Source organism: Hevea brasiliensis, chromosome 16, assembly GCF_030052815.1.
Source record: "Hevea brasiliensis isolate MT/VB/25A 57/8 chromosome 16, ASM3005281v1, whole genome shotgun sequence".
NCBI lineage: Eukaryota > Viridiplantae > Streptophyta > Magnoliopsida > Malpighiales > Euphorbiaceae > Hevea > Hevea brasiliensis.
Window position 1 is genome coordinate 58,068,598 of NC_079508.1, and position 15,324 is coordinate 58,083,921.

At 36.3% G+C, this 15,324-nt stretch overlaps 1 protein-coding gene across 1 annotated transcript; it reads right to left on the minus strand.

Annotated features, from left to right (window-relative positions):
- Positions 1-444: 444 nt before the first annotated feature.
- Positions 445-1,115, minus strand: LOC110647078 (E3 ubiquitin-protein ligase RHA2A). Its single transcript, XM_021800748.2, has one exon. The coding sequence runs from the start codon at positions 1,015-1,017 to the stop codon at positions 622-624; it is 396 nt and encodes a 131-aa protein (XP_021656440.2). The 5' UTR covers positions 1,018-1,115; the 3' UTR covers positions 445-621.
- Positions 1,116-15,324: the final 14,209 nt, after the last annotated feature.

Sequence of the window (15,324 nt, forward strand, 5' to 3'; positions counted from 1 at the left end):
TTAAATTATTTTTTTAATAATATGTAAAATGATTTTTTGCTCCTGAAAAAAAAAAATGTTTTTAACCTCCAAGTGAAGCCTTAATTGGTATGTAGACTTGTTTATGACCTCAGGAACTTATAAGGACGTTCATGTAAATCCATTTTTACTAAATTTATTTCATGTGAGTTTATAAATTGATATGAGATATTAATTAATTAATGTAACGAACCAAAAAGAAATATTGAATATATGATCATTAATATATAAAATAATACTTTACGAACTCACATAAAAAAAAATAATTATTATATTTGGTTATAAATATAGATGGTTTTTTTTTACAACATAATTAAAAAAAAAAAATATTAAGAGTCGTATCCACATCTCTGCCGTCGTCCAGCGGTTGGGATGTCTGGCTTTCTCCCAGGAGACCCGGGTTTGACTTCCGGCAACGGAAATTGAAAATTTTAGCATTTCATTATTATTATTATTTTTGCTCTGTAACAGGACCGAAGGATTGATTCCAAGCAAGGCTAACAATCTAACGATAATGAATTTACATTTCATTTGTCTGTTTCTACATTTTATTGGAAAAGTTTGTGATCATTTCACTCAAATTATAAAGAATTCTACTGCAACTTAAAAGCCAGCTACATGAAAAGAGGAAAACCATATTACCATCTCTTCAGTTAGCTGCTCTTCTCTCTTGTATGATCTCTCCTTTTCCTCCATCGCAAACCGGCACACCGGACAAGTTTTCCGGCACACTTTGAACCATCTATCAATGCATACCTTATGAAACTTGTGCAGACAAGGTAGCGCACGCATGTCATCTCCTCCATTCAATCTTGACAAGCAAACACAACAGAATTCACCTTCAGCTGAGCTTGATCCTCCCAGAGATTTAAGCATGCCGTCGGATTTCTCTGAAACATCTAATGCCATTGTCTCATAAGACGTTACATCTTTAATCCTTAGCTGCCTCCTCAGACCGATGAAGTTGAAGATGAAGGAGGCCAACTTCTTGAAAACCATTTGGTTTAATGGAGGATTAGTATTTCTATTACATCGTTAATAAGAGGACTTAAGCTTGGTGAAAATGTGTGCCGAGTGATAGTTTGTTTCTGTTGTATAGTTATTTTGAGTGGTTTGGAAGAGTTGTTAGACATGGAGGATCGATTTTGAGTTTCCAACAAAAAGTGGGTGTACCTAAACTTGAGTGTTACTCTTGACCTTTTCATAGATATTAGCAAATACCTACCACCTCAGCCTAGTAGCTCAGCTCCAGCTTTATTCATTCTTGATTTAGTAGGTTGCAATCCTTAGTATGCAATCAAGTACTAAATTATCATCTACTCACCCTTTGATCCGGCAAATTTGTCTCACAAAATGGATAATCCTCAAGATTGAGGGGAAAAAAAATCCCCTGTCAAATAAAGATTTATTATTTTGGCCATCTTTCAATCACTAATTCAATATGTGAGACTACTACTACAACTTGCAGAACATCATTGATAGTGAAATAATATTAGCTAGTAGAGACCACTAACCCTTGATAGTGAAGTAATCACTGCTCGGTGAATTGCGCAAAATAATGATGCTCTAAATTCAGGATTCCAAGAGCAAATAATTAGTCCATGAATCTAAGAAATATACGATAGTTATTCTTTATCTGCAGCAATATCAGTTGAATTGCTTGCAAGTCGTAATCGGCAATCAATTACTAAAACATCATCTTTCACCCTTTGCACTAAAATAATTGTCAATTTAATGGCTAATCCTCAAGAATATCAAATGCTAAAAGCACCAACAACAGTAACTTTGCAAGTTCATTTGTATCTGACAATTCTTGACCAGGATTTCTACCTGTTTTACCATCTTATACTGAAAATCCTCTCTACAGCAAATGGTGCTAAAGGACAAACAAATGCCACATTTTTTGTCAAGTTCTTGTCAATGCATCTGAATTTTTTTTTTTGGGTCAAGTAAGCAAATATAAATCCTCCAGAAAGCTACGGCAATAACATTTTTTTCTTCTCTGAACAGATTAAGCAAGACTGAGCTTACCAAATCATTGTTGTGCAAACAGAACCTATTTCAACCTACCTTTAACACAAAGAACTTTATTGAGGCTCAACACATGATCAAAACCTCAAAGGTCTGCAGAAGATGATTCAGGGCCTGAGGCTGGACACAGTTCCTGTGGTTCAAATGAACTAGATGTGAAATTCATTTAAAGTTCATTTGTAAATGAATTTATATGTTTATAATGCAGAATTCAATTGAATTCTATATAACTTTTATGTTTTATATAATTTTATAATTGGAGTTCATTTATTCTTATTTTTCAAAATATTCTATAAAAAAATTCTCCAGCATTTAATAAATTTTTTTCTTATTATATAATTATATAATTCAGAATTAAGTTATTCTTATTTTTAAAACATTATTAATATAACAAATTCTTTACAATGAATTTATTTATACAAATTATATTTAATATTTACATATTTAACATTTATTTTTAAAATATTTATTTCAGTTGTTATATGAGAGAGAGAGAGAGAGAGGAGAAAAGAGTAAGGGCCAGGAGAGTATGCGCGTGAAGAAGACATGGATATTTTAATTCAAAAAATATTATTCTTCATTTGATAGAATTTATTTAAAATTTCACCTATTTTAATATAATTTAGTTTTAGTTATAATTTCATTCAATTAAATTTTAATTTTTTATTAAATTAAACATATAAAGGAATTTAATTTAATTTTATAAAATTTTATAAAATTTATTTAAATTAAACATATTATGAAATTCATTTAAATACAAAAATAGCGCTGTACGGTAACTCAGCAAATGATAGAAGTTTTCTATCATTGGCTGATAATACATCTTATAACATATAATTCAACACGAATTAATTAAATCTTAATTAAAATTTGATTTATGTCAACTATATGAATTATTTTCTCCTATTCTGCTGTAGCAATCGCTTACAGCAATTGAAATAAACCACACAACAATCTACCCTATGAGACAGCCAACCCACCGTTTTCTTTCCTTTCTTCCAAAAAAGAAAGAAAATTGTAGCAATATCAAACATGATTGTGCTTCTTAACGCCCTATTTGATATTCCTATTAAAATTATTGTTGATAAAAATATTTTTTAAAATATAATTTAGAGAGTATTAAAAATAATTTAAATTAAATTTGATAATTAAGTTTTAGTCATAAAAATAATAAAATAATAAGATATATTTTTTAAAATTATTTTTTAATAACATTTAAAATAGTACTTTTTCTTTTTATAAAAAAAAACAATTTTATTCATTTAATCTCAATTACAAACAGGCATTTATTCTTAAAAATGTAAGAAAAGTACACTTTAATACCAGTATTTTAGCGCTTTTGCTCTTTAAAAGACAATGGATTAATGATGTCAAGTATCATTAAGGTGGCGCTACTAACGTCATCGTTGTGTTTAATGTGGCATGCTGATGTGGCACTATATATGACGTGATGTTGACACGGTATGCTAATGTCAATGCCACATCAATAATTTTATATTATTATTCATTTTATGATTTAACTACAAAAACGCTGAAGTATATGCCTTGAATTGCAAAAAAAATATTTAAGCTTTGAATGTTAAAAGTGTGAAAATTTTGAAAGTACGTAAAAAAATTAAAAAAGAGAGAGACCTATAGGAGGAAAGAGAGGAATGGGATAAAGAGAGAGAAGGAGAGAGAAAGACAGAGTAGGGGAGATATGGAGGGAAAGAGAGAGAGAAAGAGAGAGAGAGAGAGACACACACACATACACTCACACATAATAAGAGAAAAAAGGAGAGGGGCATAGGAGAGTCACTTTGTTTGTCTGTCTCTCTCTTTTTCTCTCTCCACATGTCTATCACCTTGTCTCTCCCTCTGTTTTCTTAATTTTTTATCTCTCAGTTAACTGAAGTGAAACAAAGATAGGGAGAGTTGGATGAAAAAAAAATTAACAGATAAAGAGACAGGTCGAGAGAGATGGAAAGAGAGGCAAATAGGAAGAGAGAGATATAGTGACTCTACCATGCTTTTCTCCTCATCTCTCTCTCTCTCTCTTTCTCTCTCTATTCCATTTTCACTCTCTTAATTTATTTTTTCAACTACTTTCAAAATTTTCACATTTTTTGCATTTAGAATTTAAATTTTGATTTTTTTTTGCAAGTAGAGACATATACTTTCATATTCTTCCTTAGGTCACAAAATGAATAATAAAATAAAAAAATTGTTGACATGACATTGATGTTAACATGACATGTCAGCACCATGTCATACATGGCATCATTTAATACCTTTAACATTGTGTCTTTAAAGTACTAATGATACTCAAATTTTTGTAATGACCCAATTTAGGGGCCGTTACTGACGTTAGAAATCAGGTCAGCTTAAAACTGCTGGAACCCGTAGTAATCCTAAAATTTATTAAACATTAACATATCCCTGTATTTCACAATCCAAGCATACTCCAAACCATTACACTTTAGTTTTCTCATTCATAAATAACATAGAAATGGCTCAAAATTTTAACCTTTACATACATAAAATCACTAAAATGTAATTAGTTCATATGTACATATTTGCATGAGAAGTTTCCTTGGATTTCAAACATAAAAATTACATCACTTAAGATAAAACAATTATAAAAAACTTGAATACCAGCACAGTAACTATTACTTTACTTGTTACATGTCCACTAAATATTCAAAATACATATGAAAACTCTACAGCTACTCCTGCTGCTCAACTCCAAAGAACTTTTTTATTCCTGCACTCTTGCACCTGGGGTTAGAGGAAAAGGATGAGCTTATACAAACTCAATGAGTAAACTAACCAATATCAATTAATTATATTATTCATTTCATACATATGCAATGCATTATCTAAATGAGTTGTCACATTAAAAACATTTCACATAAAATGAACTTGTCACCAGTGGTTCCCCAGATTCAATATGCCTAGGCTCCTCAAGACTTTCTCTTAACAAATCCAATGTGCCAGGCTCCTTAGGACTTTCACTTAACAGTAATGTGCTAGGGGCTTATTAGGCCTCACCTGGTCTTATCACCATAGATCATGTATGATTACATCATAAATATAACATATACACATACATAACATAAGGGGAATCCGTTCATCCAAAATTTATTATGCATCAATAACAATTATGCAAAATGCAACATATTCATGTTTTAGATACATACACCCTAGTAAACAATGAAATGATACATGTGGATGATCGTGAATCATATTTAAAGAATTTTACATTTATTAGGATTAGAGTTACTCACCTTTTATAACCTATCAATCACCTAACATGAACGGTAACTAGCTTCAGATCCTTAGCTTCCTGAATCTCTCAAGTCAGATCTTATAAACATCAGAACCTAAGGAGTTATTCAAAAATCTAAAACTCTATACACATAACAAACATCTTATTCTAAGCCCTTAAGAACCATAAAATCATATTTTGCACCCTTGGAAGAGAAGTGAGAATAGGCCTGGTAGAACCCACTTTGGCTATCGAAGTCTAAGGCTTTGGTTGGCTTTTTAGTCCAGTAGCTGTCAAAGTCTTGAACTTCGGCTGCCAAACCCTTAAGGCTCAAAAGTCCCCCTTTTTGTCTAGTAGCCACTATGGCTGTCGAAATCTTAGACTTCACCTGCTAAACTTAAAAAATTTTCAGACTTTTTTCTGAAAAACTGCATACTTCTTCTACTAAAATAATAGTTTTTGGAAGCCGAACCTATAAATTTTTAGAATTCTCAAGTCGAAAACCTACAGAATCCATCTCCCAATAACACCCAAACTTACCCCAGGTTTCCAAAACATAATCCAAGCATTCCAACGGAAGTCTAGGGCCAAAAACAACTTGGAAACAAGCTCCAAACACACATGCAAAACCAAATTGAACTTGAATTCAAGCTTCAGTCAAACTTCAACATAACATCATCAAGAAATCCTTAAGTTTTACTAAGGAAAGTAACCATTTAAGGTCCATAAACACTTAAACTTAGCAAAAAGCAAGAATAACACTTCATTTAACAACAAAATAACAAAACCTCAACATGCAACTCTTTTTCCCAAAACCAAAAACTTAAAATCATGCAAAAACCATTCAAAAATCGCATGCAATTCAAGCCACACTCTCCTAGTCATAATCACATACTAAAAACATGTAGGAAATTCACTTTAGGAGAGGAAAAATCATCTTTTTCCTTTGGAAACAAGGTAGAGAGAGAGAGAGAGAGAGAGATTGGAAAAAAAAATCCTCAAGGTCCTTTAATTTCTTGAGCCTTCCAACAAATCCAAGGCTTTTAGCTTTCAAAAGAACTCCAAATTAAGGAAATTTCAAGTGAAAACCTTGCATGCAATTAGGTTTTCGAAGAGAAAGAAACAAGAATCACTTTTTTTAAAAATTTGACTGAAATAAATTATTTATACCCTTATTATCAAAGAGACTTTCAGTTGTCCAAAGCCCAAATTTTGGCCGCTGGAGTCCGTTCTGTCCAAGTGAGCATTTGAACAGTAAAACTGATTTTGATTGCCGAAAATCCATCATTAGGTTGCCAATGTTTCTTCTACCCAAAACACATTTGAAAAGCTTTTCTTTGCTTAAAACTATTAAAACATTTTCATTCCTAAATATATTTTGAACACATCACACATACATATATATTTATATACATAAACACTTCTACCATCATTTCCTTTATCGGTGAAATATTTAAATTTGTCAGAATATTTCATTTATGATAAAAATTTTGACTTCAAAAAATGACAGGTGTTACAAATTCTATGTAACACCCCTGATTTTTATATATTATTATTGGGCTTCGTGTAGGTATCCTCAATTCGCGGAAATTCGACAGTTATCCGGATCTGTGAATTTCCGGCCGCATGAACTACCGGAAAAGTCTCCGAATTGGATCGAGATTTTGGCTACCTCACCATTTTTAGGCATCCCGAGCACGTTCCCGAAGTCGGAATCGGCAAAGGTAAACCCGAACCTTGCTTTTTCGTAATTTTCTAGTGCTTAAATAGGATTAAAAATCCATAAAATATTCGTGGTAGCTTAGAAAATTACGATTCTTTTTGCAATAGCTTAGTAATATTGCTAAGGACATGAGGCAAAGTTTTAGAATTTTTAGAGCTTATTTGGGCAGTTTTTGCAAAAATGGTCAATTATAAGGACTAAATTGAAATTTTACATATTGTGATGGATGATTGATTTGATGGGCCCAGGAGGGGCTGTGTGATGTGATTGAGTTGTGGATATATGGATTGTGAGTATAGAAGTGTGTTTTAAGCCCTTTTGCAGGTTGGGTAGGTCCTAGGTATAGGGGAGACTCTGCCGGATTTTCGGCACGACTTAGGACGTATTGGTCTTTTTCTTTGTTTGTATTGAGTCAAATTTATTAAATGATTGTAATAAAATTGTCAGGTGAGCCGGGACAGCCTTCTTCCTCCGCCCAGCCGCCTCAGTGACCACCGTCAAATCTGTGAGTAAAATATTAATTTTAATTGTAATTTCGATATTATTATATATTCAGCATGCCCATGCATCACTTATATGCATATATTTATGTAGTTAAACTCTAGGAACGATTTATGATGCATTGATAACTGTTAATGTGCCATGAGTGTTGTTGTGGTAATTTGGAGCAGTGTGCGTGCGTTGGCGTGCGTGTGATGTGGTGTGGACTATGGATAGGACGGGGTAGTCACGGCTTGAGTTCTTCGCTGGGACCCGTTCCTTCGAGGGGTAGTCACGGCTTGAGTTCTTCGCTGGGACCCTCGATTTGGTTTATTAAGCGAAAGTCCGGCTTGAGTTCTTCACGCACTGTGTTGGATTTAAGAGAGTCATGCAGGATCAGCTCCCAATATATTATGATTGATGCTACAGGGTGCGTGAGTGCTCCAAATTACCTTTTTGATGCTATGATGTGAATATGATGTTAATGTTGCATTTCACTCTACAGGTTGCATTAGTTTCAGATAGTTATAGAGATTATAGTTAAGATTGATATTTTACTCTCTGAGTCGAACGCTCACTCCTGTTCAAAAATTTTTACAGGCCACAGGAGGATATTTTATTCTGGGTTAACCTGCTTTTATCCTTCGCAGGTTGTTTATCCATGTTTGTGTAATTTTAATTACTCCTAGAATTTCCGCATGTGTTAGCAGTATTTATTTGAATTTGGTCTGTAATATTTTTATCATGTTGGACCTGTAAACTTAAATATGTTATGCATGTTGATGGATTGGATGAGGGAGCTGAGCTCCCATTTATTTTATGTTGATGAGTATGTGGAGGGTGAGCTGAGCTCCCCAATTGAGTATTTATTGTGTTTACAGGTCGGGTGAGTCAAAAACTCCCCGTTGGAAAGTCCATTTTATGGCCGGACTCTGTCCGTTTGGTTTCTTGAATTTGGGCCCAATGGGCCTTAGAATTGGGTAAATGAACAGTTAAGGCTTACTACGGGCCTCGGGGGCTTTAGGCTGGCCCAGGTCCTAGTGCCGGTCCGGCCCATAGGTTGGGTCGTGACAGATGTGGTATCAGAGCTTAGGCTCCAGATTCATAGGGAAAAATTATCTAAGTGTTGGGAAGAGTCTACTAGGAGTCACATGCGGAGTATAGGATTCTGTTTCGTCTTTTCCTGTAATTCTTTGTTTCTAGATTCTACGTTATACCTCGGGAAGTATAAGATTACCTCAGTTAGTGTCTTGATTTTCGTGGAGTACACAGAAATGTGAAATAGAGTTGGTAGACATGTGAGGTTCATCATGAGGATACGTACTCCAAGAAATGCTATGTTTCTGTCTGTATGGGTTTAAATGGTGTGCCCATTTCGTGCAAGGCACGAGTACATAAACGTGAGTCTTGAAAGTACAATTGCCCTAGATAAGGATGAGGATACCACTGCAGGCAGTCATCAGTGGATGACCCCGTCAGAATAAGTTTATGATAATAGAAGATTCGAGAGAGATAAGAAATTAAGAGGCCTAGTCGGTCCGGACGTATCGTAGTAACTATACAATGTTCTCGATGTCTGCTCTGTAAGCTGCAGATTACAGTACCGACATGAGATTATTGTATAGAGCTGCGTGCATCCCCGTGGTGCTCCATAATGAGGGTGTTTGCGGGTGGCTTCTGTTTTGGTACAATTATGCCAGAACAGAGTTCTATATCTGCAGAGGAGTTGGGAACTCCTGGTTAAGAGTCTAGAGCTAGAATATCGAAAGGTCACAGTTGGGTGGTAACTAGAGTTAGTGACTCAGTTACCCTAGCATGAGCTAGAGTTACAGTAAGAGTTGCCATCAGACCAGAGGTTTCAGACTAGTTGCAAAGTAAAGTTGATACCTATAGAGTGAGACCATCTAGTCTTGGTATGGAATTTTGGATGGTTTTGCGAGCGATAGACGTTTTGCTTAGAACTTAGTGAGAATAGAATACCTTGTGTGTATTAGCAAGGTGTAAAGTGCAACCCTACTACCTAGGGAAGGTCGAAACTATGAATTGATGATTCACAGAGATATGATATGATAGGAGAGTCATTAATTTGACATGGTTTGGGCAAGGTGGTAAATGTAGTACCTTTGATGCAGCAAGTTAGGGTGTAGTCCTATCTTTTCAGAAGGGATCGAAAGTTATTACTAATAATGGTGACCAACCAAATAGTGCGGATGGGACTGTAGAGTGTGGTAGAGAGTAGTTGGCTGGGGTATCCTGCAGATGATACAAGTTCCATTATAGGAATCATATATAATCAGATCATGATGGATGTAAATCCTTTGAATTGGATGACGGGTTTGGGTACCCGGAATCTTAAGTTTTGGCTAGTTGAGTAAACATGGAAAATAATAATAATAATAACAAATAAATAAAATTACTGCAGAATCAGTTCTCGAGGTAGTAAGGGTATTATGTAAGCTAAGAATATAAATCATACAAAAAAAAGTATGACTGTAATTTCCTGAGTTCCTTTCTAACTTCATATCGTTCAAAACAATAGTATAATCTAATTATAATAGTGTCAAGAGTAATAAATTAGCAAAGATAAATTATAGAAGGCCAATGGATAGAGAAAGTGCAGAATGAAAGTTTGGACAATTGATTGCAGATGCAATATAATCTAAATGCTAGTGGAAGTACTAGCTAGAGTGGTCAAAGGACCAAATCTGAGTAGCATAGACATGTGATAACGTGGTAGAAACTCTGAAAGATATAGTTTGCAGGTACAGCTGTCATGTTAGGAAGAAGAATGGAACCAGGGATAGAATAGTTAAGTTCTATTTTGGGTAAGACAAAGGAGATAAACGGAAGGACAACCTAAAGAGCGCATAATAAAAGGAACAAAGTTAAGATATAGGATAGGCTAAGTGTTATTCTTGGCAAGGAGAATGACAAGGATGGAAAACCCAAAATGGGACCACATTAGTGAGAAAAGTGATGGAGATATGGAATACAATAATAATGAGTAAATGTTAGAAGGTGTGCGATGGTATTGCTGACTACCTAAATAGGTAGAGAAAGAGAAGTTAGTAAGCAGTAAGTTGAATAAAAGTCAGTCTAAGGGATCAAATAGGTATGATGAGAGGAAAAGAATGATAGATAATGACACATAGGTTTTAGGTTAGACTTTTGAGATAGTGAGAAGGTAGTTAGAGGTTCGTTATGAATGTCAGGCAAACATTTTTAGTGTGATCAACAGAATCACTTTGCAGTGAAGCAATAACAACAGAGCAACAGTAGGGGTAGAATAAAAAGTAACAAGTATGGATGGTAATAAATCACTAGAAAGTTTAAGGATCAAATTAATGACCATAGATAAGGGTGGAATTAGTGTTGAAAGAATCTATTAGCGAGAGAAATCTTTCAGGATTCAACAAGGGTTAAGGGCACAATATAAACGATGATAGATATGAATCATAGGTCGAGTATAAGTAAAGTTAATAAATTATAAAATATTATGTCAGGAAGGACGATGGTACAGTAAAGGGTTCATGCAGATGATACCTTATAGGTAGAGCACAATTGTGCTAGGAGATGATGAAATTTGAAGAGAAATACCAAGAAACATAGGTTAAACGTTATTATATGGACAATTGGCGTAGTTGAATATAAGAGGATATTTTTCTTTCTTTTCAAGTTTAGCTTGTGCTTTTGGTTTTAGAAGGTTATATAAGGAACAGAAACTGAGTCAAGGAGACCTAGTTATTGAGAGTTTGGTAGGCACAAATTCATACATAATTTCCTGATATGAGAATGACAGTAAGTGCATACCTAGTATTAAGTATGAAAGGACGAACAGAGTAATGACATGAGTTAAATTGAGTTAGCTACTAAGGCTTGCAACTGTTTTAAACTATGAGCTGGAGGAAATACTAATTGTGGATGAGTTTCAATAGATGAAATTATTGCTAATGGGTAATTTGAGGTTGAAGTTTGGAAAGTTGTGGGCAGTATATGTGATTATATTAAGGAGAATAAACACGTGAGGTATCTTATTTAGAATTAAGGCATGACACATTTCCCACAGCCGTGTTAGTTCAGATGGAACTTATAGTTTCTGAAGCTCCTATCCATCCAGGATGAGCAATTTCCTACTAAGGCTGGTAGGGAATGATAATGTTCTGATAGTTAAGTTGGGAAAGGGGTTACAAAAACGAATTTTCTATGGTTAATTATAAGTGTTACAAAAGGTGAAGAATGTGCTGGTAGGAGAAAATCGTAAGGTTAGAATTCCCGAAGTAATGGAACTAGTAATCAAGATAAGACTAAGAAATAAAAAGAAAGTTAAAGTTGATGATGGGATAGACATCTTCGAAGGAAAAGGTGTAAGGATGAGATAGGACTAAAATTAAGGAATAAGTACAGCAGGTTGAAAAGATACCAACAATACCAAAAATAGGAAAAGGGAAGTGGATAAGATGCAAAGGACAGGAAGAGAGCTCGATAGAGTCAGTTATAATAATGAGGATAAGGAGTGTCTAACCATCCTTTGTGTTAACACTACCTATGAGCGGTGAAGGATACACCGTGTACTGTGACGCCTTCAGAGTTGGCCTAAGGTGTGTTTTGATGCGGAATGGAAAAGTAGTGGCTTATGCTTCAAGGCAGCTGAAGAGGCATGAGCAGAACTATTCCACCCATGATTTGGAAATGGCGGCTGTAGTCTTTGCACTAAAAATCTGGAGACACTACCTGTATGGTGAAGTGTGCGAGATATACACCGACTATAAGAGTTTGAAGTACATCTTCCAACAGAGGGATTTAAACTTGAGACATAGGAGATGGATGGAGCTTACGGAAGACTATGATTGCACCATCGGTACCACCACAGGAAGGCCAATGTAGTAGCAGATGCTTTAAGCAGAAAATCTTCTGGCAGTTTGGCGCACATTTCAGCAGAGAAGAGACCGTTGATTCAGGAAGTACATGAGTTGATGGATCAAGGTTTAATCCTAGATCTTTCAGATGAGGGGGTCTTGTTGGCTCATTTTTCAGTGAGGCCAGACTTGCGAGATAGAGTTAGAGTTTCCCAACACAGAGACCAACAATTAATGAAGATCATAGAAAGAGTACAGCAGGGTGAAGGTGGTGAGTTTGGATTTGCCAATGATGGCGCCCTAGTGCAAGGTTCTAGGATATGTGTGCCCAATGTGGACAACCTCAGGAATGAAATCATGCGAGAGGCACACTATACACTGTACAGTGTCCACCCAGGTTCCACCAAGATGTACCATGATGTGAGAGATAGCTATTGGTGGAATGGCATGAAGAGAGGCATAGCAGACTTTGTGTCCAAGTGCTTGACTTGTCAGAAGGTGAAGTTTGAACACCAGAGACCGTCAGGGAAGTTGTAAGAGCTCCCTATCCCAGAATGGAAGTGGGAAATGATTTCTATGGATTTTGTGACTGGGTTGCCTCGTACCACGCGAGGATATGATTCGATATGGGTAATTGTAGACCGCCTAACCAAATCAGCTCACTTCTTGCCTGTGAAGACTACACATTCTGTGGCACAGTACGCCCGGCTCTACATTCGAGAAATAGTCAGATTGCATGGAGTTTCGGCTTCCCTAATATCTGATAGAGGGCCCCAGTTCACTCCTCGGTTTTGGAGAAAGTTGCAGGAGGCACTTGGCACATAGTTGAACTTCAGTACGGCCTTCCACCCTCAGACAGACGGACAGTCCGAAAGGACAATCCAGACACTGGAAGACATGCTTCGCATGAGTGTCTTGGATTTTGGAGGTCAATGGGATGAGCAGCTAGCTTTGGTGGAGTTTGCCTACAACAACAGTTACCATTCCAGCATAGGGATGGTACCCTATGAGGCACTATATGGAAGAAAGTGTAGGTCTCCTCTGTGTTGGACAGAAATGGGAGAAGCGAAGGTGCATGATGTAGACCTAGTGCAGTACACTTCAGAGATAGTTCCTTTAATCAGGGAACGATTGAAAACAGCTTTCAGTAGGCAGAAGAGTTATGCAGACCCCAGACGGAGGGATATGGAGTTTGCAGTAGGCGACTATGTATTCCTGAAGGTTTCTCCGATGAAGGGAGTCTTGAGATTTGGAAAGAAGGGCAAGTTGGCACCTCCGTATATTGGACCTTTTGAGGTTACTGATAGAGTTGGAGCGGTTGCCTACGGTTGGAGCTACCACCCAACCTTTCTCACGTTCATCCGTGTTTCACATCTCCATGCTCGGAAATACATTCCAGATCCTTCTTATGTACTACAACCGGATGTAATAGAGCTAAAAGAGAACTTGACATTTGAGGAGCAACTGTAGCCATAGTGGACTACCAAGTGAGACTAAGATCAAAAGCAGATCCCTATGGTTAAGGTTTTGTAGAGGAGCCGATCGGTGGAAGAGTGCACAGGAGTCGAGCGGGACATGCGTAGCAAGTACCCATATCTGCTCAATGTGTAATAATGTACTTTATTACGCCTTGTGTAAAATTCGAGGGCGAATTTTCTGTAAGGGGGAAGAATGTAACACCCGATTTTTATATATTATTATTGGGCTTCGTGTAGGTATCCTCAATTCGCGGAAATTCGGCGATTATCCGGATGCAGAATTTCCGGCGAACGAACCGACTCGGAAAAGTCTCGAATTGGATCGAGATTTTGGCTACCCCACCATTTTAGGCATCCCGAGCACGTTCGAAGTCGGAATCGGCAAAGGTAAACCCGAACCTTGCTTTTTGTAATTTTCTAGTGCTTAAATAGGATTAAAGTTCTATAAAATATTCGTGGTAGATTATAAAATTACGATTCTTTTGTCAATAGCTTAGTAATATTGCTAAGGACCGCGGGGCAAAGTTTTAGAATTTTTAGAGCTTATTTGGGCAGTTTTTGCAAAAATGGTCAATTATAAGGACTAAATTGAAATTTTACATATTGTGATGGATGATTGATTTGATGGGCCCAGGAGGGGCTGTGTGATGTGATTGAGTTGTGGATATATGGATTGTGAGTATAGAAGTGTGTTTTAAGCCCTTTTGCAGGTTGGGTAGGTCCTAGGTATAGGGGAGACTCTGTCGGATTTTCGGCACGACTTAGGACGTATTTGGTCTTTTTCTTTGTTTGTATTGAGTCAAATTTATTAAATGATTGTAATAAAATTGTCGTGTGAGCCGACGACCTTCTTCCTCCGCCCGCCTCGGTGACCACCACAAATCTGTGAGTAAAATATTAATTTTAATTGTAATTTCGATATTATTATATATTCGAGATGCCCATGCATCACTTATATGCATATATTTATGTAGTTAAACTCTAGGAACGATTTATGATGCATTGATAAGCATTAATGTGCCATGAGTGTTGTTGTGGTAATTTGGAGCGGTGTCGTGCGTTGGCGTGCGTGTGATGTGGTGTGGACTATGGATAGGGCGGGGTAGTCACGGCTTGAGTTCTTGTTGGGACGTTCCTTCGAGGGGTAGTCACGGCTTGAGATCTTCGCTGGAACCCTCGATTTGTTTTATTAAGCGAAAGTCAGGATTGAGTTCTTGGCCGCACGGGTTGGATTTAAGAGAGGCATGCGAGGATCAGCTCCCAATATATTATGATTGATGCTACAGGGTGCGTGAGTGCTCCAAATTACCTTTTTGATGCTATGATGTGAATATGATGTTAATGTTGCATTTCACTCTCGAGGTTGCATTAGTTTGAGATAGTTATAGAGATTATAGTTAAGATTGATATTTTACTCTCTGAGTCGAACGCTCACTCCTGTTCAAAAATTTTTACAGGCCACAGGAGGATATTTTATTTTGGGTTAACCTG